General features: G+C 49.9%; 1 protein-coding gene across 1 annotated transcript in view; it reads right to left on the bottom strand.

The window, feature by feature from the left end:
- The window catches only part of LOC126523378 (lipase member J-like), a 79409-nt gene that overhangs the window by 20457 nt on the left and 35117 nt on the right, over window positions 1–23835 (bottom strand). Inside the window, exon 4 of the mRNA XM_072288998.1 lies at window positions 4020–4134. Within this exon, the coding sequence (XP_072145099.1) occupies window positions 4020–4134 (115 nt within the window). The remainder of the gene's footprint in view (window positions 1–4019; window positions 4135–23835) is intronic.

Here is a 23835-nt window from a genome sequence, read left to right as displayed (position 1 = left end):
AGACAGATCAGCAACTTACATTCGGCAATGATGCGGATGTAGTTAAAAACTGAGATGGATTAGGTAGGACGGCAAATGAATGAAATATTTTATGACGACGTGTATACGTGGTACTTCACTTGGCATTTGAGAGTGATTCGGTTCTTGCACTTCTTCCATAATGCCGACAACCCTGTGGGCGTACTGGGTTTCTGCCCGTATCGGGAAGGGCGGACGTGCTAGCGGGTGTAGGACGCGCATAGGATATTTGTGGGCCGCGCGGCCTTTGCCAAAATCCGTGTCGACCGTTCGCTAGTACTTCACGCTAATTGTCAAAGTTAAGTGCATCTAAGAGGAATGGGCTATACAAATGTGTACGGAATGTGTGCTCTTAGACGCCCGGGGGGGGGGGGGGTTCTTCCGTTGAGCATCGGTGTCGGCGTAACCGAGCGAACGAGCCCAGGGAAGGATGAACGAGCGAACGCGGAGCGCAGCGGGGGATAAAAGACGGTAGAAGATAGGAGGAAAGCGGACAAGGAGAGCGTGGCAAAAGAGTGAGTAGAAGAGCAGAGTGTTGCACGAGACTACGAGATGGCGCCATAGTCGCGTGCGCCGTAGTGCGCCGATCACATCATTACCAAAGCATGCGGCAAGCGCTGGGCGAGCCCGTCCACCGATACCACACAGGGTGTTTCACGCAACTTGTGCCAAGAACTTAAAGAAAGTGGTTAGCCGCAGCTGAATGAAACGAACGGCATATAATTGTCCGTCATGTGACGCTCCTGAGAGTAATACTTAAAAAGGAAATCGCCGGGGAGTAAGTACGGCGATTAAAAAGAGTGTTATAAGACAGTTACGAAATCATTTGCCAAAAACTGACACAGAGTGCGCAGAGGCATTATCGTGGTGGGAAACCCAGCGCCCCTCTTCCGACAAGTTTGGTAGCACGCGGCGCACGAACTTCTCAGATGCTTCAGGACCGCCACGTAGAATGCTTTCCGTAGAGTTTGAATTTTGGTACAGATTCGTGGTGGACAATTTCATGGCTCTGATTTTTGCTTTGATCTTCTGTGTTTTCCTGGCCTTAGCTCTTAATTCTATTTCAACTTATTGCTGTGCGAATTCAGTTCGATGTCGTATTCGCAAAGGTCGCCGGCGATATTACCCTTTCCAAGAATTGATCGCTGTCGTCTAAAGCTTTTCAATCAATGCAACGTTAATTTTATGAGAACCTATGCTCAGGAGTTAGCCGCTTTGGCACCATCTTGGTGCAAACCCTCATCGTTTTGAAATTTCTGAGTTAAAACCTGGTCAACAGATTTCTTTCCCAAACCAAGTGTTTCTAGTGTCATTATAACATTGATTCGGTGGTCACTGAAGATAAAAATATGCCACGATCAAGTTCTCATCTTCGCACGAGGTGGAAGGGTGTCCGGTGTCCTGATCTTGCACCGTCCTTGGGATCTTCACGCCCTTCCCGAAACAAGACGGATCCACTTAAACTCACCATTTTTCTTTAGGGTATCCTTGCAATATACCTTTTGCAACATTTAAATTGTTCGATCGACTTTGAAAGCTGCAGCGCGTGACATCGCGTGATTGTGTGAATTTTTCTCTTATTTTTTATTTGTTTCTTCTTTCACCTTTTATTCCCTTTATCTCTTGCCCCAGCAGAGGGCAGCCAGCCAGTGCTTACACTGACTAACCTTCCTGTCTTTCTTTCCCTTTTCTCTCTCTCTCTCCCATAAATTTATGCCTTATTCTGGCCCAGTTTCACAAGAATTTTGATAGTGATCCCATGTTCATGCACATGTGCAGCATGACCATCTATTGCTCGTCATTGGAGACAAGGTCTCATCAGTTCCCAACCTCGCACCGACATGTTGTCTCAAGCAAACACCGTCTCGGACAGTTCTTGCGAAATATGTATTCTTCAACTTAACTCTCAAGATGTATCGCAGCCTTGGCAATTAAGGAAACGTGTGAGAGAATTAGGTGTAAAGAGTTAGTCTTATCTAAATACACTAAATAACAAATGTTTTTAAAAAGCATTGATTTGTAGTGAGCATCATGACAGTTTGCACTTATAACAGAGAGACCGCAAATTGTTTGTTTGTGTGTATGCTTCCTTAGTTTATAATGCATTTATATTGTTTGGGTACTTCACGCACTTTCCGGTGGCTACGTTTGTGTCAACATTTCTACGTGAATGTTTTCTCGCCTATACCTGAGTCACTCAGTAGTGCGTAGTCGAATGGGTAGCGTGTAGGGTTAGACCGACAGAAAGCTGAACTAGTTGGTAAGGATTCATAACGCAAAAAAAAAGGGGGTAAGGCCTGCAGACACGGACGCAAGAGAAGCGAAGTGGACAACATGAACGCCGACTATCAACAGAAGCAAGCACTGAGGCGAAAAAGAGAAAGAAGACACAAACTCCTCTGTGCATGCTCTAGAATGGTAGCCCCACGTGTCGATCGGGTACACATGCAGGTCTTCTTTCTTCGCCTCAGTGCTTCCTTCAGTTGATAGTCGGCGTTCGTGTTGTCCACTTTTCTTGTGTCCATGTCTGCACGCTTTACCCCTTTTCTTGTATTATAAGCGCATAGGGCTGCTGTGCTGAAGGAACAGGGTTCGACACCAGCCATCGGATAGACTCGGGTCCGTGAATACGTGGCAATGTGTACGTACATGCCGCTCTTCAACGAACCCCTTTCCCACCGACAACGGATACTCGGTAGGTGCTGCTGCTCGAAGAGACTCTTTGACACCGACTTGGAGCACTGGGTTCGTGCCACTCGGTCTATGCTGGTAATAGGCGGACCTCTCCTATGCCAACTTGGGTCATCGCCTATGTGTCAATAGGTGTGCAGCAAGTGGGGGGGACCATTCTCAGCTTTCGCGTGCACCGGCGCTTCCCGCTTCTTGTCTCAAAATTAAAAGCATTTCTTTCGAGCCCACAAGACTTTGCCACGAGCACTTTAGAACAGTCAGTACACGTGCTGTGTCGTTATCAGTTAACGATATGGCCTCTGGCGCACCGAACGCGTACGACCATCACCCGCACTGCTGGCTCAGCTGTTATGGCGTTGGTGCTGCTCAGTACGAGGTTGCGGGTTCGTTTCCCGATCGTGACAGCCGTATTTAGGCGGGGGCGGAATGCAGAGACGATTGTCCACCGTGCTCTGGGTGCACGCTAAAGAAGCCAAGATAGTCACCATTAATGCGGAGTCCTTCATTAAAGCATGCCTCACACAGTGTCGGGGTATAGGCGCGTAAACCTTTATAGCACTTATTAAGGCGAAAGCCTTAAGTTAGTCGTTGCAATGCCTCATGCCTAAAAACCACTGCGTCAAGTCGAATGGTTCAAAAAATATTATCAGCAATGGCTGATACCCCGTAAACGATGGCTCATACCACCGTAACCAAGCAGGAGACGCAATGGCTCATACACTCTTAAGGCAGAGGCTACAAGCGCTCAGTGTAGTGAAGTGAATAGTGCATACATTTATAGAAATCAGCCATACAACACACCGAACAGCATACGTTTCAATAAAGAACGAGCCCAAAACAAGAACTCGAACCACCACAAATGTATTGCATTCCCCCCTCGGAAGTATACAAGCGAGAAACGAGTAATGACGTGCGAAGCGGCGGGAGCAAAGCGTTCGACCGTGAGTGCTGCTTTCCCCTGTTGAGAGGACGAAACGTAAAGTTGAAGTGAAACGTCGTTGGCTCGAGTCTGACCCCGCTATACGAACACGCGAAGCCGCAGCTAAGCAGAACAACGAAAGCAGCAGCGCGAGGATGCGATACGGCAACGCAGAGAGGAGGCCGAAGCTCGCAGACAACGGCTTGCCACACGTTTACTTCACACTGCGGCTTGTTCTGTCTTACAAGCAGTCTGACCTATCCGATCGTACAACCTAATGCATTGCAATGTCTACAGCAAGCATTCGCCTTGACATGTTACATGAGCGTAACATACTGCCGAACATGTTTATATCTTTAACACACAACCGTCAAGAAGACGTCGCTCTCACGTGAAATTCCAGAATGGCCTCGATCTAACGTCCAAAGTCCGGTGCCTCCTGCCGAAGGTGTTGCCACGTGTGTTTCCCAGCCAGACGTCGTAGCCGTTGTCAGCGAGAACAAACCCTGCGGTGGAGGCATATACTCAGTTGGTTCACGTAAATAAACCCGCCGTATTTAGCATAACTGCAACATGCGGCACGCGTACCACTCACAACTGTGGACAAGGCAGGGTAGTAATAAATTTAAGCAGAATACTAAATTACGCTGTTGCAATACAGCATGCCGGTCATTCTGCAACCGTCGAACGTTTGCAGCTACAGTGCGCGAGTCGTTCAAGAATTCACCAGGGACTCGTAGAGTGATGCCAAACGTTGGCGGCGCTGATAGAAGGGTCACTGCGAAGAGCAGTGCAGATGCCAAACATAAAGAAAGGAAGGCGCTCGATCCATGATGAAGGAAAAGTCGAAACCATGAGTGAAGCCTTCAGTTGGCGGTGAAAACGTTCGATGATAGTCTTGGTTTGACCACACCATTGTGGCACGTAGTAGTGCGCTACACATTGAACAAAATAGGTTTAAGTTTGGGAAGGTTCCTGTCTGGAGCTGGTCTCCAGTCAGTGACCTCCACTCTCGTGAGTGATTCATGTGGGGGACGATATCGTATCCTGCTTGCCCTGTAGTGTGTCAATAAAGCCGAATATTCATACGTCATGAACAGAATACATCATGAACTAGTAAAAGCCTTGCAGTACGCGATATACTTTAACTCCGCGTTGTAGTGCCTGGAAAAATCTCGCGGCCCGCATATTGAAAACAGGCGGCATGCCGTAGGTTCGAGTAACCGTAGCGCACGTGAGCGGATGCCCAGATGTGTCCGTTTTTTGTCTCGGGACTGCGGGAGATGAATTGACATTAGTTCAGCCGTGTCGGATCTACTGTGCAATGTATGCATACTTTTTAACAAACATCGCCGCCCTTGCCCTCTGGCCAGTAGATACGATAAGCAACACAAACCAGCTTTCACACGTAAAGGTTTCGAATAGTTGCTGAAAGGTATTGCGAAATTTCGTGGCCACGAACGCCAGTGCACGGAATTCAATATGTTACGCATGAGTTCGATTGTCATGAGCGTCAGAACTTTTTAGCGGTGCGAACACTTTCGCGTCATTTACTTGTGAATCAAGTGCGGAGTTCTATGGCGAGAACCGGTGTACGAAGCCCACGTCAGGCCTTTGTGTAATCGAGGCCCGTAGACACACATACAGAGACACGCACAGATACACATACAGAGAAAAAAGGACACGCACGGCTGAATATGCCACAGCGTCACAGCTCTCGACGTACATCGTGTTCGTCGCAAACGGTGCTCTGCAATCTGCTTCATTTTCGCTGGTTATTTGCACATCTATATATGACGCAGTGACGCCCGGATGATGTTGTGTACTTGGATGTTGGACGCACAGACATATTCACACATTGAACACGCCATAACACACACACGCTAAATGCACGTGAACGCGTCTTGGCAGCTCAGGGAAGATGGCGGCCGGTCGCTGGGTTCCTAAGTATGCGCACAGTCCATCCCGTTCGAGACTATCGTGTTCTGGTCTATTGCGTCATGGTGCCCCGTCCACTATAGTCAATGAAAGGGGCCGCGTACACAGCGCAGCTCATGGACGAAAATTTTCATTTGAGCAACACCAGGCATCGAAAGAACACTGCTTGTCACCCGCACTCCAACGAACTTACGGAACGCCTAAACAAGACCACCACGGAAATCATCTCTATGTACATCGACATCCAGCACAAAACATGGGATGATATCTTGCATTACGTGACCTTCGCGTATAATACTGCCGTACAAGAAACGAAGCACTTTACACAATTTCGTCTCCTCTACGGCCGCGAAATTCAGAAGATGCTGGACGCCATGCTGCCGTGTCAAGACGACGAGTGTCTAACTATGACGCCGAAGAATTTGCATAGCGCGTTTAGGAACCTCGCCACCTTACGCGGCTGCACATCAGACAGCAGCAGCACGCAGATGCACGGCGTTATAACATCCGCCACAGACAAGTATTCTACAACCTCGGCGACCAAGTATGGGTGTGGACTCCTGTTCACCGCCGTGGTCTTAGTAAAAACTTGCTCAGCCGGTATTTTGGCCCATACAAAGTGCAGAGCCGCCTTATTGATTTGAACTACGAAGTCGTTCCGGACAGCGCGGCTCAAACACGGCGTAGGCAACAATCTAGCCCTCGCATAGTTCACGTCCTACGCATGAGACCATCTTGCGCGTTCGTGATTATTTTTGTATTCATTTCTTCATTTTTTTATATCTGCGCTAATATGTGTAGCTAATGCGGTTAGCTCTCTGTTTCTTCAGACTGTGCTCGTCACCCTTCACCTCTGTTGTACTTGTGTCTTTTCGGTGGTGAAAATCGCTTTGGCGACGGCAAGCATGACTGTCGTCCAGTAGGCGGTGGCGTGCGCTGTTGAGCCAGATAATTTTAAATATCTTGGGGTCATTCGCGAGGTCGGGGCGGCGGCGACTGGGCGGTAAAGCCCCGCAACCCGAGACGTCGGTATGGGCATTGGCGGTTAAAATGATCTGCCTCACCGAAGTGAAAGCACAGAGGACACCGGTCCGGTGTGCACCAAACACGTGACATCCGAGGGGTCATGCGTCGATCGTCGACGTAATGCACTGGCTGCTGCAGCTAAAGCGCAACAGGAGGAGCGGCAGGCGGAAACGCTTGAGGCGTGCGGCGTTCTGCGATGTATTGTACCGGTTGGGCTGGTGAAAGTGCAACCGGATGAGCGGCGTGAACAAACAGCGGGGGTGACGAAGCAGGGAGTCTCAAGGCTTCTGCGTAGGTCGCATGGCGGTATTCAGTCCGTGCAGGCGCACGGTTAGCAAGAGGAAAAGTACACCGGAGAACTTTGTGTACTTCATCTTTTACCACATTGGCAATGGAGTTCACCGTAGCCTGTGACGCGCCATAAATCTTCTGCATTTCTTCGCGCACAATGGTGCCGAAGAGTTCCCGAAGGTAGTCACTGTTTCTTCCGGTCGCAGTGAAAATATCGGATGTGGATGTTGCCTTCACTTGCGGCTCGTAGAAGTTCGATCGGTGCTGAAGCATCTTCTCCTTACTTGCAGGCTCAGATAAAAATTCGGCGACTGTCTTCAGAGATCTCCGCATAAGACCAGCGAAGAGCTGCACCTTCACTCCTTGCATCAGGGGACCCAACTCCCTATACGCGGTCATTCCAGGGTCCGCTCGTCCGCAGAGGCGCGTCACGTCTTCGACCAACGCATTAACACTTTCATTGGGAAGCAGGACGCGGGCTTGGATTGCTCGTTCTGCTCGTTCGCGGCGATCAGCACTGGTATAGGTGTCTAATAGGTGACGGCGCAACTCGTGCCATGATGTCAATTGCTTTTCACGATTTTGAAACCAAGTAGGTGCGCCGTCCTCCTGGTAAAATATACATTTCTAAGTTTGGTGGCGTCGTCTCATTCGTTGCACTCAGCCAAGCGCTCGGAGTAGGCCTTGCAGACTTCGACGTATTCGAACATGTCGCCGTGGAACGAGTTTAGAACCCGTGGGCTCTGAAGTGTGTACCGGGTCGCCATCAAGCTATCCATACCAGTTCACGGGGTTGGAATCGATGTCCTGTCTTCTGGAGGCAGTCTCCTGATCCTGCGGCTGGCCCGATGAACGGGAGTCTGTATTGGCAATGGGCTGGTGGTTCTGCTCCCAGCAGATGTATCAATTGCAGCTTACTTAGTACTCATTCGCACGTGGGACTGAGTTCGCGCCGTTCTTTCGTGCCTGATATTTGCCTTTCCTTACTTCGCCACATCAGTGAATGTGAAAGCTACCAATGCCATAAGCGCTCTTCAGTGAAACCCGTTTTCCAGCTACAACGTTTTATAGCCCTGTATAATAATTCTTCCTCATTGCTTTGGCATCCCAGGCGGTGTCGCTATGTCTCCATCATGGCACCCGGAATGAGATATTCAAGACTGTGGTGAGTACATCCTGCACGAGTGGTAGGTAACATCCTCCGTGCTTGCCCAACTGAACACTGGGCAACCCCAGCCGCTTACTTCGTTCTCCACGGCACGTGGCACTGCGCTCGCGCCGTTTTTTCATGCCTGATATTTACCTTTCTGTGCTTCCCCACATCAATGAATGTAAATGCTGCCAATGACATAAAGGCTAGTTCGACAGTTCACTCGTCTACCTAATACCGCAGCTTCGTCGACGTGCGAACACATTTGTCCACCGCGTGAGTCCACCTCCTGCGAGAACGTCGTACGTATCGTTCGGCGAAAAATTGAAGCAGCGTCTCCTTCCACGCCAGTCACGCAGTGCTTTGGCGATTCCCGGCCGCTTGTTTCCCTCATTCAGTCGGTCATTCGCCAAGAACTTGCCAATGTAGGTCTTCGATCCATCTGCTCCGCCAGCCGTCCTGACTTTGCTTCATCTGCTGCCTCTGCCCCTGTTCACCGGAGCAAATACGGTCCATATCCGAGCTATCGCAACCCGGCCGAATGGCGTACCCATGACGATAGACCCATCTGTTTTTACTGTGGACGTGTGGGCCACATCCCTCGCCAATGTCGAAGTTCCTGGCCAGCCCATTCTCGACCAAGCTTTCCCGCCTACCGCTGCTCCCCACTGAATCCTCGCCCGCCATCACTCTCCACCGAGGTTGAAGACGCACCTGACAACGCTCGAGCCACCGCGACCAGCCGATCGCCATCACCACATAGTCGCCGCTCCCGTTCGCCCCAGCTGGGTCGCTCTCCATCCCCAGCTTACCGTCGCCGCTCTCCGACGGGAAACTAACTGGGGCAGCTCCTGGAGGTGACGCTGCTCTAGAACACCGGCCTGAAATTCCTCTGCTGACCCTGCCTACTAATCGGAACCTTCTGGACGTGGACGTGGATGGTTTGCCCGTTACAGCACTCATTGACACTGGAGCCCAAAGTTCCATCATGAGAGCGGAGCTTCAGACGCGCTTGAAAAAAGTACTTACTCCTGCTCCGACTCGACTGCTCCAGGTCGCCGATGGTGGAACTCCGGCTGTGCTTGGAATGTGTACTGCTCGTGTCAGTGTCGCCGGTCGCCACACGTCCGTTTTCTTTAGTGTGCTTGAACGTTGCCCTCACAATGTGATCCTCGGACTCGACTTTTTGTCCGCCCATTCTGCTCTGATTGACTGTTCCTCCAGTGTTGTACAACTTTACCTACCCCTACCTGTTCCCATTGACCTTCCTGCTCAAGCTCCAGCTCAGCTTTATTCCGCGGATTTTATACGCCTGCCATCTCTTGCAGCAACGTTCATCCCTGTTTTAGCCAGCCCACCTGTACCTGACGGAGACTATGTCCTTACTCCCGCGACATCAGTCCTGCTGTCTCACAATGTCTCCTTCCCACACACCATCGTTTCTGTTGCGGACAATCAGACATGTCTTCCGATCCTAAATTTCGGACAGTGCCCGCAAGTAGTACCTCGAGGCATGTCTCTTGCCACGTTGTCACCAACGCACGAGTGCCACATTTCTGCTCTATCTGTTGAGCCGTCTTCGACCACTGCTCATTCTGCGCCTTCTGCATCAGACCCGACCGACGACTTTACAAAGATGATTGCACCGGACCTCTCAACCCAACAAGCCGCACAGCTCCGTGGCCTCCTCGAGTCCTACTCCGACATTTTCGATCTGAACGATCGTCCTTTGCGTCAAACTACGGTCGTGACGCATCGGATAAATACCGGCGATGCAGCACCTGTTCGCAGACGCCCATACCGGGTGTCGCCCTCTGAGCGACAAGTTATCCAGAGCGAGGTTGACAAGATGCTTGCCAAAGGCATTATTGAACACTCTTCCATACCGTGTGCGTCCCCTGTTGTTCTCGTCAAAAAGAAGGATAACAGCTGGCGATTCTGCGTTGACTATCGTCATCTAAACACGATCACCAAGAAAGATGCATATCCACTTCCCCGCATTGACGACGCTCTAGATTGTCTCCATGGTGCCACTTATTTTTCATCTATAGACCTTCGCTCTGGATATTGGCAAATTGCCGTGGATGAAATGAACCGTGAAAAGGCTGCATTCGTCACATCATACGGCCTATATCAGTTCCGAGTAATGCCATTTGGCTTGTGCAATGCCCCGGCGACCTTTGAACGGATGATGTACATGCTCTTGCGTGGTTCGAAATGGTCCATCTGTTTGTGCTACTTCGATGACGTCATCGTATTCTCTTCAACTTTTGCAACTCATCTTGAAAGACTTTCATCTGTTCTTTCTGTTTTTCGCACCGCTGGCTTACAGCTCAACTCATCCAAGTGCCACTTCGGTCACCACCAAATAACCAGGCTCGGACACCTCGTCGATTCGTCAGGCATTCGCCCCGACCCCGCTAAATTTCATGCTGTGCAGAATTTCCCCGTACCAACTTGTGCCAAAGATGTTCGCAGCTTTATGGGCCTTTGCTCTTACTTCCGCAGGTTTGTGGAAAATTTCGCCCATGTTGCCCGTCCCCTTATGACCTCCTGAAGAAAGACGTGCCTTTCTCTTGGGGCTCTGAACAAGCATCTGCTTTCTCGCAGCTCATCACGCTGCTTTCCACACCTCCTGTTCTCGCTCATTTTGACCCCTCCGCTCCGACAGAAATCCGCACTGACGCCAGTGGCTATGGCAACGCCAATGTGGGCACGACCGCGTTATCGCCTACGACAGTCGCCTCCTCTCCCCCGCCGAGCGCAATTACTCGATTACTGAGCGCGAGTGCCTAGCCCTCATTTGGGCGGTGGGCAAGTTCCGACCCTACATATATGGTCGACCATTTACAGTTAAAACCGACCACCACGCCCTTTGTTGGCTTTCCTCCCTCAAGGATCCCACCGGACGCCTCGGTCGCTGGGCCCTACGGCTGCAAGAATACACATACACTGTGGTCCACAAGTCGGGTCGTCCACATCAGGACGCCGACTGCCTGTCTCGTCATTCCGTCGATGTACCGGACGGTTTAGTGGATGTCGCACCGATCTGCGTTCTTTCACTCTCAGCCTTGCAAGAGTGAACAACGCTGAACAACGACGCTGAACAACGACGCTGAACAACGACGCGATGAGTCGTTACGCCTCATTATCGAACGGCTGCTCTCTGCTCCATCTGGCCCATCCCTTCACATGTTCGAACTACATCGGCATCCTGTATCGCCGCAACATGCACCCCGACGGGCCCGAGCTCCTAACCGTCATTCCGTCTCATCTGCAGCAGATTGTACTGCAGCAACTCCACGACGTTCCCACCGCTGGACACCTTGGCGTCACGCGGACCTATGACCGAATTCGGCGACGGTTTTTCTGGCCCCGTCTCAACCGCTCCGTCCGGCGCTATGTTGCCGCGTGTGAGTCGTGTCAACGCCGGCAAAGACCAGCTGTGCCTCCTGCTGGACTGCTGCAGCCTTTGGATATACCGGCCGACCCTTTCTTTCGCGTTGGCCTTGATCTCCTCGGACCATTCCCTATATCCAAGGACGGAAATAGGGAGATTGCCGTCGCTACGGACTATACAACTCGCTATGCCGGTACTAGAGCCCTACCGACCAGTTGCGCTACAACCGTCACTGATTTCTTGCTTCACGACGTTATCTTGCACCACGGTGCACCTCGTCAACTTCTCACCGATCGCGGCAGATACTTTCCTGCCAAAGTCATAGACGACCTACTTTGATCATGTGCTACTAAACACAAACTTACTACCGCTTACCATACTAAAACTGATGGTCTTACCGAACGCCTGAACCGCACAATAACTGACATGCTAGCAATGTATCTTTCCTCCGATCATCGTGACTGGGACATTGCTCTACCATTTGTCACGTTCGCCTACAATTCCTCGCGCCACGACACAGCTGGCTATTCACCCTTCTATCTCCTCTTCGGCCGTGAGCCGACTTTGCCTTTCGAGACTTTCCTTTCGACCACACTCGACTCGCCGACAGAGTACACTCGGGATGTAATAGCCACAGCGACCCAAGCACGCCAGATTGCCCGTATTCGTCTTTCTGCTTCACAGACACGCCAGAAGTGCCGTTACAACCAGCGCCATCAAGACGTGAACTACGAACCAGGTGCTCTCGTGCTAGTTTGGTATCCAACACGGCATGTTGGTCTTTCCGAGAAATTCCTCTCGCGATACTATGACTTACCGCATCCTTCGCCAGGTGACCCCTGTCACATATGAAGTGTCTCCGCTGAATTCCACGGTGCCTTCACCTGTCTCTGACATCATCCACGTCAGCCGTCTCAAACCTTACCTTTCTCAGACCGATGAGCCGCACCAATCAGGTGCTTTTCGGAAGGGGGTGATGTCACAGTTGGTAATGTGGAAAGAAGACGACGCTGATGGTGGCCTTAGGGACGACGAAGAAGTGTTTAGCAGTATCGATGCTCTATGCTTGTTGGCTCAGCCAATAAAAGCCACTTGTAAATAGACGAACGCTTCTTCCTTCCGGTAACAATATGTTTTAGAATGACATTAGGAATACATCAGAAAATTCCAAAGAAACTCATCAGAAAGTCCAATGGCTGTGATGTCAAAACTCATCAGACTTTCATGTAAAACTCATCTCATATTGCCTTAAGGGTTGTTGACTGTGGCATCCTAGGCGGTGCCGCAAGTCTCCATAATGGCACCCTAAATGAGCTTTTCCATACAGGGGTGAGTACGTCCTGCCACGAGTGGTAGGTAACATCCTCCGTACTTGCCCAACTGAACACTGGGCAATCAGCGCCGCTCATTTAGTTCTTCATGGAATGTGGAACTGCGTTCGAGCCCTTTTTTCATGGCTGATATTTACCGTTCTGTGCTTCGCCACACAGTGAATATGAATGCTGCCCATGGCATAAACGCTCTTCAGCGCAGCCTGTTTGCCGGCTACGAATTCTTATAGCCGTGCAGAGTCGTTCTTCCTTGTTGGCTTTGATATCCTTGTCGGTGTCGCTATTTCTCCATCATGGCACACGGAATGAGCTATTCAAGACATCGGTGAGTATGCCCTCCATGAGTGATAGGTAACATCATCCGAACTTGCCAAAGTGAACACAGGGCAACCGTACCAGCTCACTTCCTTCTCCACGGCACCAGGGACTGCGTCTGCGCCGTTTTTTCATGCCTGATATTTAACGTTCTGTGCTTCGCCACATCAGTGAATGTGAATGTTGCCATATGCACAAGCGCTCTTCACCGCAGCCTGTTTACCAGTTACAACCTTTTATTGCCCTGTAGAATTATCCTTCATTATTGGCTGGGACATCCTAGGCGGTGTCGCTAGTCTCCATTATGGCACCGGAAATGAGCTTTCGATTACATTTCTTAGTACGTCCTGCCACGAGTTTTAGGTAACGTCCTCCGTGCTTGCCCAACTGAGCACTGGGCAATCAGAGCCGCTCATTTAGTTCTTCATAGCACGTGGGACTGCATCCGCGCCATTTCTTCATGCCTGACATTTACCGTTCTGTGCTTCGCCACATCCGTAAATGTGACTGCTGCCAATGACATCAACACTCTTCAGCCCAGCGTGTCTTTAAGCTATAACCCTTTTATAGCGTGTATAGTCCTTCTTCCTTGTGGGCTTTGACATCCTTGCGGTGTCGCTATGACTCCATCATGGAACCCAGAATGAGCCATTGAAGACTGTACTGAGTATGCCTGCCTCGAGTGGTAGGTAAGATCCCCCGTGCTTGCCCAACTGAACACTGTGCAACCGCAGCCACTCACGTCGTTCTCCATGACACCTGCGACTGCGTTCGCGCTGTTTTTCATGCCTGACATTTACCATTGTGTGCTTCGCCACATCAGTGAATATAAATGCGGCCAATGGCATAAATGGTCTTCAGCGCTGCTTGTTTGCCAGCTACGACCTTTTTCCAGCCATGTGGAGTCATTCTTCTTTGTTGGCATTGACATTCTTGGCGCTGTCGCTATGTCTCCTACATGGCACCGGAAATGAGCTTTTCACTACAGTTGTTAGTAGGTCCTGCCACGAGTTGTAGGTAGCATCCTCCGTGCTTGCCCAACTGAACACTGGGCATTCACAGCCGCTAATTTAGTCCTTCACGGCACGTGGCACTTCGTTCGAACCCTTTTTTCATGCCTGATATTTAGCGTTCTGTGCTTCGACTCACAGTGAATATAAATGCTGCCAATGGCATAAACGCTCTTCAGCGCTGCCTGTTTGCCAGCTACGACCTTTTCCCAGCCATGTGGAGTCATTCTTCCTTGCTGGCTTTGACATTTTTGGCGTTGTCGCTATATCTCCATCGTGGCACCCGAAATGAGCTATTCAAGGCTGTGGTGAGAACGTCCTGCCACTAATGGTAGGTAACATCCTCGTTGCTTGCTCCGCTAAACCCTGGTAACCACAGCTTACGATTCACGCAAGCGGCCTTTACCACCTAGGCGAGGTCACAACGTGCACCTGGAGAAATGGCTGATGTCTCTATGGACGACACCAAGGCCATTGTTATCAGCGGGCGTTCCCGCCAAGCTACTCCAGCGACCGCGCTAGTTCTCACCTCTGCGACGTCGTTCTGCATTATGACACACGAGACGAGCTCCTCACCAGCACAGGTGAGAACGTCCTGCTACGTCTGGTAGGTAAGATCCTTCATGCTCGCCCCACTGAACACCGACTAAGCACAGCTTGTCATGCACACAAACGTGGTCTTACCGCGCGCCTGAACTGAGTGCAAATGTGGTGTTGTCGATCTACACTTTACCTATCGCAATGACTCTGAAAAAAGGATACTACGTGTTATGTTTGTTTTATATGGTAACGTTATAACAGCAGAATATACTCAAGTTCCTTTACAGCTTGGGAAGCATGCCAAAGTGCGACTAAACTATCCTTCCTTGAGCTGGTCACTTTTCACCCAATTCGCCAGTCACGTCGTTGATCCGGCCAGCACAGCCCGTCAGCTCGACCAAAATCATTTCTCTGTGTACAGGTATCCCCATTAGGCCTGCTATAACAGCCGGCCGAAAAGCGGGCACTTCGTCCCCGGTTCATTACATATCTCTCGTCATCGCAACCTCTGCTTGACCATATGCCGTACTTAGGTCGACTTCTCTTCTCGAAGTAAACTTACTGAATATATAATCCCGCCAGTGCCATAATAATTGCATCAGACGCAACGCCTGTGGGCAGGTGAATTGAGGACCGTTACAGCAGCCGACAAATAATCGTGATCTTTTCTACGGGTTCTCTCGTTCTTCTTCATAACAACGCTTGCTAAACGATAGGCTCTTATCAGGACAATTTCTGTGCTCAAGGTAGAATTATTCACTATATAGTCCTGCCGATGGCTTACTACCCTCACCACAGCCAACAACTGAACGCTAACTGCAATTGGTCTCGGCTCGGTAGGTGGCGGGAGGCAGAATAAGACTCGCGAACGCTACCGGTGGCGTGTGTGCGACCCATGTTGGCCTCATTGTTCTAAACGGTGAGGTCAGGGTTAAAACTAAGCTCCCTACCCCGAAGGAGTCCGAGTAGGGGTCGGGGTGCCTGTTCGAAGCATTGCCACACTGTGATTGGTGTGTTTTTTTCTTTGAATACCTTTTGCAGAAAACGCGACTGAACGATGTTTTAAGTAATGCATTAGCTTTAAATGAGCAAAACGACACAATGTTTTACCAACAACGATACGACTTTTTATGACGCGTGTACAGTTAAGCAACTCTTTCCCACATCTCTGAAAGTTCGATGCCATCTAGTACCGCCGCGGCGCAGCCTGGACATAACATTGAATATGTATGGCGCGTCTGTGCGTGGAAACGCTGAGAATTGTGCCTTGTGGCAATCCGGCTCCTCTGTTGCGCATTTTTTTGGAGAGACTGTCTACCGGTGCCCACGGGCGCTGAGGAATGTTGCTTCTTGCACCGTCCAACCGGTGCCGTCTGTGCAGTGTCGCAAGTTGCTGAGGGAGCGGATAACTTGTGCTTGTGCTACCTCGTCATCCACCCTATGTCAATTGTATAAATTGAAGCTTACTTAGTTCTCATTCGCACGTGGGTATGCGTTAGTTCCGTATTTCTTACCTGATATCCGCACTTCACCACATCAGTGAATGTGAATGCTGCGAATGTCATAAGCGCTCTTCAATGCCACCCGTTTTCCATCTGCAACTTTTTATAGCCCTGTACAATCATTCTTCCTCATTGCTTTGGCATCTTAGGTGGTTTTGCTAGGTCTCAATCATTGCACCCGGAATAAACCATTCAACGCTGTGGTGAGCACGTCCTGCCACGAGTGGTAGCTAACATCCACCGCGCTTGCCCAACTGAACACTGGGCAACCTCAGCCGCTCACTTCGTACACCATGGCACCTGGGACTGCATTCGCGCCGTTTGTTCATGCCTTATATTTACTGTTGTGCGCTTCGCCACATCAGTGAATTTGAATGCTGCCAATGCCACAAGAACTCTTCAGCGCAGCCTGTTATGCCAGCTACAACCATTGATTAGCCGTGAAGCGTCATTCTACCTTGTGCGCTTTGACATCTTTGGCGGTGTCGTTATGTCTCCATCAAGGAATCCAGGACGAGCCATTCAAGACTGTGGTGAGTATGCCTGCCACGAGTGGTAGGTAACATACTCTGTGCTTGCCCAACTGAACACTGGGCAACTGCAGCCACTCACGACGTTCTCCATGGCACCTGGGACTGCGTTCGCGCTGTTTTTTCATGCCTCATATTTACCGTTCTTTGCTTCGCCACTTCCATAAATGTGAATGCTGCCAATGACATGAACGCTCTTCAGCGCAGCGTGTTTTGCAGCTACAACCTTTTTATAGCCGCGACGAGTCGTTCTTCCTTGTTGGCAATGACATCTTTGCGGTGTCGCTAGGTCTCCATCATGGAACCCAGAATGAGCCATTCAAGAATGTGGTGAGTATGCCTGGCACGAGTGGTAGTTAACATCCTCCGTGCTTGCCCAACTGAGCACTGGGCAACCGCAGCCGCTCACGTCGTTCTCCATGGAACGTGGGACTGCATTAGTGCCGTTTTTTCATGCCTTATATTTACCGTTCTCTGCTTCGTCACATCAGTGAATGGGAACGTTGCCATAGCCACAAGCGCTCTTCAGCGCAGCCTGTTTACCAGTAACAACCTTTTATTGCTCTGTAAAATTATCCTTTATTGCTGGCTTTGACATTTTTTGTGCTGTCGCTATGTCTCCATCATGGGACTGGAAATGAGCTTTTCAATACAGCTGCTAGTACTGCCTGCCACGAGTTGTAGGTAAAATCCTCCGTGCTTGCCCAACTGAACACTGGGCAATCACAGCCGCTCATTTAGTTCTTCATGGCACGGTGCACTTCGTTCGAATCCTTTTTTCAAGCCTGATATTTACCGTTCTGTGCTTCGCCACCCAGTGAATATAAATGCTGCCAATGGCATAACCGCTTTTCAGCGCTGCCTGTTTGCCAGCTATGACCTTTTTATAGCCATGTGGATTCTTTCTTAATTGTTGGCTTTGACATTCTTGGAGCCGACGCTATGTCTCCATCATGGCACCCGAAATGAGCTATTCAAGACGGTGGTCAGCACGTCCTTCCACAAATGGTAGGTAACATGCTCCTTGCTTGCTCCGCTGAACACTGGGTAACCACAGCGTATGATTCACACAAGCGGCCTTGACCACCTAGGCGAGGTCACAACGTCCACATGGCGAAATGGCTGATGTCTCGATTGACGACACCACGCCCATTGTTATCAGCAGGGCGTTCCCGACAAGCTGTTCCACCGACCTCGCTACTTGTCACCTCTGCGACGTCGTTCTGCATCATGACACACGAGATGAGCTCCTCACACGCGCAGGTGAGAACGTGCTGCTACATGTCGTAGGTAAGATCCTTCATGCTTGCCACACTGAAGCACGGCTAAGCACAGCTTGTCATGCACACAAACGAGGTCTGACCGCGCGCCTGAACTGAGTGCAAATGTGATGTGGTCAATCTGCCCTTTACCTATCACAGTGACTCTGAAAAAAGGATACTATTTGTTATGTTTGTTTTATATGGTAACCTTATAACAGCAGAATATACTTAAGCTGCTTTACCGCTTGGCTCGCATGCCGGAGTTCGCCTTAACTGTCCTGCCTTGAGCTGGTTCCTTGTCGCCAAATTGACCAGTCACGTTCTTGATCCGGACAGCACAGCCCGTCAGCTAGACTAAAATCGATTCTTTGTGTACAGGTATCCCCATTAGGCCTGCTATAACAGCCGTCCGAAAAGCGGGCACTTCGTGCCCGGTTCATTACTTATCTCTCGTCATCGCAACCTCTGCTAGACCATATGCCGTACTTAGGTCGACTTCTCTTCTCGAGGTAGACTTACTGAATATATAATCCCGCCAGTGCCATAATAATTCCATCAGACGCAACGCCTGTGGGCAGGTGAATTGAGGACCGTTATAGCAGCCGACAAATAATCGTGATCTTTTCTACGGGTTCTCTCGTTCTTCTTCATAACAACGCTTGCTAAACGATATGCTCTCATCAGGACAATTTCTGTGTTCAAGGTAGAATTATTCACTATATAGTCCTGCCGATGGCTTACTACCTTCACCACAGCCAACAACTGAACGCTAACTGCAATTGGTCTCGGCTCGGTAGGTGGCGGGAGGCAGAATAAGACTCGCGAACGCTACCGGTGGCGTGCGTGCGACCCATGTTGGCTTCATTGTTCTAAACGGTGAGGTCAGGGTTAAAACTAAGCTCCCTACCCCGAAGGAGTCCGAGTAGGGGTCGGGGTGCCTGTTCGAAGCATTGCCACACTGTGATTGATGTGTTTTTTTCTTTGAATACCTTTTGCAGAAAACGCGACTGAACGATGTTTTAAGTAATGCATTAGCTTTAAATGAGCAAAACGACACAATGTTTTACCAACAAAGATATGAGTTTTTATGACGCGTGTACAGTTAAGCAACTCTTTCCCACATCTCTGAAAGTTCGATGCCATCTAGTACCGCCGCGGCGTAGCCTGGACATAACATTGAATATGTATGGCGCGTCTGTGCGTGGAAACGCTGAGAATTGTGCCTTGTGGCAATCCGGCTCCTCTGTTGCGCATTTTTTTGGAGAGACTGTGTACCGGTGCCCACGGGCGCTGAGGAATGTTGCTTCTTGCACCGTCCAACCGGTGCCGTCTGTGCAGTGTCGCAAGTTGCTGAGGGAGCGGATAACTTGTGCTTGTGCTACCTCGTCATCCACCCTATGTCGATTGTATAAATTGAAGCTTACTTAGTTCTCATTCGCACGTGGGTATGCGTTAGTTCCGTATTTCTTACCTGATATCCGTACTTCACCACATCAGTAAATGTGAATGCTACGAATGTCATAGGCGCTCTTCAGTGCCACCCGTTTTCCACCTGCAACTTTTTATAGCCCTCTACAATCATTCTTCCTCATTGCTTTGGCATCTTAGGTGGTTTTGCTAGGTCTCAATCATTGCACCCGGAATAAACCATTCAAGGCTGTGGTGAGCACGTCCTGCCACGAGTGGTAGCTAACATCCACCGCGCTTGCCCAACTGAACACTGGGCAACCTCAGCCGCTCACTTCGTACACCATGGCACCTGGGACTGCATTCGCGCCGTTTGTTCATGCCTTATATTTACAGTTGTGCGCTTCGCCACATCAGTGAATTTGAATGCTGCCAATGCCACAAGAACTCTTCAGCGCAGCCTGTTATGCCAGCTACAACCATTTATTAGCCGTGAAGCGCCATTCTACCTTGTGCGCTTTGACATCCTTGGCGGTGTCGTTATGTCTCCATCAAGGAATCCAGGACGAGCCATTCAAGACTGTGGTGAGTATGCCTGCCACGAGTGGTAGGTAACATACTCTGTGCTTGCCCAACTGAACACTGGGCAACTGCAGCCACTCACGACGTTCTCCATGGCACCTGGGACTGCGTTCGCGCTGTTTTTTCATGCCTCATATTTAACGTTCTGTGCATCGCCACTTCCATAAATGTGAATGCTGCCAATGACATGAACGCTCTTCAGCGCAGCGTGTTTTGCAGCTACAACCTTTTTTTAGCTGCGACGAGTCGTTCTTCCTTGTTGGCAATGACATCTTTGCGGTGTCGCTAGGTCTCCATCATGGAACCCAGAATGAGCCATTCAAGAATGTGGTGAGTATGCCTGGCACGAGTGGTAGTTAACATCCTCCGTGCTTGCCCAACTGAGCACTGGGCAACCGCAGCCGCTCACGTCGTTCTCCATCGAACGTGGGACTGCATTCGTGCCGTTTTTTCATGCCTGATATTTACCGTTCTCTGCTTCGTCACATCAGTGAATGTGAACGTTGCCATAGCCACAAGCGCTCTTCAGCGCAGCCTGTTTACCAGTAACAACCTTTTATTGCTCTGTAAAATTATCCTTTATTGCTGGCTTTGACATTTTTTGTGCTGCCGCTATGTCTCCATCATGGGACTGGAAATGAGCTTTTCAATACAGTTGCTAGTACTTCCTGCCACGAGTTGTAGGTAACATCCTCCGTGCTTGCCCAACTGAACACTGGGCAATCACAGCCGCTCATTTAGTTCTTCATGGCACGGTGCACTTCGTTCGAATCCTTTTTTCATGCCTGATATTTACCGTTCTGTGCTTCGCCACCAAGTGAATATAAATGCTGCCAATGGCATAACCGCTCTTCAGCGCTGCTTGTTTGCCAGCTGTGACCTTTTTATAGCCATGTGGAGTGATTCTTCCTTGTTGGCTTTGACATTCTTGGAGCAGACGCTATGTCTCCATCATGGCACCCGAAATGAGCTATTCAAGACGGTGGGGAGCACATCCTTCCACAAATGGTAGGTAACATGCTCCTTGCTTGCTCCGCTGAACACTGGGTAACCACAGCGTATGATTCACACAAGCGGCCTTGACCACCTAGGCGAGGTCACAACGTCCACATGGCGAAATGGCTGATGTCTCGATTGACGACACCACGCCCATTGTTATCAGCAGGGCGTTCCCGACAAGCTGTTCCACCGACCTCGCTACTTGTCACCTCTGCGACGTCGTTCTGCATCGTGGCACACGAGATGAGCTCCTCACACGCGCAGGTGAGAACGTGCTGCTACATGTCGTAGGTAAGATCCTTCATGCTTGCCACACTGAGCCCCGGCTAAGCACAGCTTGTCATGCACACAAACGAGGTCTGACCGCGCGCCTGAACTCAGTGCAAATGTGATGTGGTCGATCTACCCTTTACCTATCACAGTGACTCTGAAAAAAGGATACTATTTGTTATGTTTGTTTTATATGGTAACCTTATAACAGCAGAATATACTTAAGCTCCTTTACCGCTTGGCTAGCATGCCGGAGTTCGCCTGAACTGTCCTTCCTTGAGCTGGTTCCTTGTCGCCAAATTGACCAGTCACGTTCTTGATCCGGACAGCACAGCCCGTCAGCTAGACTAAAATCGATTCTTTGTGTACAGGTATCCCCATTAGGCCTGCTATAACAGCCGGCCGAAAAGCGGGCACTTCGTCCCCGGTTCATTACATATCTCTCGTCATCGCAACCTCTGCTAGACCATATGCCGTACTTAGGTCGACTTCTCTTCTCGAGGTAGACTTACTGAATATATAATCCCGCCAGTGCCATAATAATTCCATCAGACGCAACGCCTGTGGGCAGGTGAATTGAGGACCGTTATAGCAGCCGACAAATAATCGTGATCTTTTCTACGGGTTCTCTCGTTCTTCTTCATAACAACGCTTGCTAAACGATATGCTCTCATCAGGACAATTTCTGTGCTCAACGTAGAATTATTCACTATATAGTGAATGCCGATGGCTTACTACCTTCACCACAGCCAACAACTGAACGCTAACAGCAATTGGTCTCGGCTCGGTAGGTGGCGGGAGGCAGAATAAGACTCGCGAACGCTACCGGTGGCGTGTGTGCGACCCATGTTGGCCTCATTGTTCTAAACGTTGAGGTCAGGGTTAAAACTAAGCTCCCTACCCCGAAGGAGTCCAGGGGTCGGGGTGCCTGTTCGAAGCATTGCCACACTGTGATTGGTGTGTTTTTTTCTTTGAATACCTTTTGCACAAAACGCGACTGAACGATGTTTTAAGTAATGCATTAGCTTTAAATGAGCAAAACGACACAATTTTTTACCAACAACGATACGAGTTTTCATGACGCGTGTACAGTTAAGCAACTGTTTCTCACATCTCTGAAAGTTCGATGCCTTCTAGTACCGACGCGGCGTAGCCTGGACATAACATTGATTATGTATGGCGCGTCTGTGCGTGGAAACGCTGAGAATTGTGCCTTGTGGCAATCCGGCTCCTCTGTTGCGCATTTTTTTGGAGAGACTGTGTACCGGTGCCCACGGGCGCTGAGGAATGTTGCTTCTTGCACCATCCAACCGGTGCCGTCAGTGCAGTGTCGCAAGTTGCTGAGGGAGCGGATAACTTGTGCTTGTGCTACCTTGTCATCCACCCTATTTCAATTGTATAAATTGAAGCTTACTTATTTCTCATTCGCACGTGGGTATGCGTTAGTTCCGTATTTCTTACCTGATATCCGTACTTCACCACATCAGTGAATGTGAATGCTACGAATGTCATAAGCGCTCTTCAGTGCCACCCGTTTTCCATCTGCAACTTTTTATAGCCCTGTACAATCATTCTTCCTCATTGCTTTGGCATCTTAGGTGGCTTTGCTAGGTCTCAATCATTGCACCCGGAATAAACCATTCAAGGCTGTGGTGAGCACGTCCTGCCACGAGTGGTAGCTAACATCCACCGAGCTTGCCCAACTGAACACTCGGCAACCTCAGCCGCTCACTTCGTACACCATGGCACCTGGGACTGCATTCGCGCCGTTTGTTCATGCCTTATATTTACTGTTGTGCGCTTCGCCACATCAGTGAATTTGAATGCTGCCAATGCCACAAGAACTCTTCAGCGCAGCCTGTTATGCCAGCTACAACCATTTATTAGCCGTGAAGCGTCATTCTACCTTGTGCGCTTTGACATCCTTGGCGGTGTCGTTATGTCTCCATCAAGGAATCCAGGACGAGCCATTCAAGACTGTGGTGAGTATGCCTGCCACGAGTGGTAGGTAACATACTTTGTGCTTGCCCAACTGAACACTGGGCAACCGCAGCCACTCACGACGTTCTCCATGGCACCTGGGACTGCGTTCGCGCTGTTTTTTCATGCCTCATATTTACCGTTCTGTGCTTCGCCACTTCCATAAATGTGAATGCCGCGAATGACATGAACGCTCTTCAGCGCAGCGTGTTTTGCAGCTACAACCTTTTTATAGCCGCGCCGAGTCGTTCTTCCTTGTTGGCAATGACATCTTTGCGGTGTCGCTAGGTCTCCATCATGGAACCCAGAATGAGCCATTCAAGAATGTGGTGAGTATGCCTGGCACGAGTGGTAGTTAACATCCTCCGTGCTTGCCCAACTGAGCACTGGGCAACCGCAGCCGCTCACGTCGTTCTCCATGGAACGTGGGACTGCATTCGTGCCGTTTTTTCATGCCTGATATTTACCGTTCTCTGCTTCGTCACATCAGTGAATGTGAACGTTGCCATAGCCACAAGCGCTCTTCAGCGCAGCCTGTTTACCAGTAACAACCTTTTATTGCTCTCTAAAATTATCCTTTATTGCTGGCTTTGACATTTTTTGTGCTGTCGCTATGTCTCCATCATGGGAGTGGAAATGAGCTTTTCAATACAGTTGCTAGTACTTCCTGCCAC

Source organism: Dermacentor andersoni, chromosome 6 (genome assembly GCF_023375885.2).
Source record: "Dermacentor andersoni chromosome 6, qqDerAnde1_hic_scaffold, whole genome shotgun sequence".
Lineage (NCBI taxonomy): Eukaryota > Metazoa > Arthropoda > Arachnida > Ixodida > Ixodidae > Dermacentor > Dermacentor andersoni.
The sequence above is the reverse complement of the archived record's forward strand: the minus strand, read 5'-3'. Positions and strand labels throughout refer to the sequence as shown.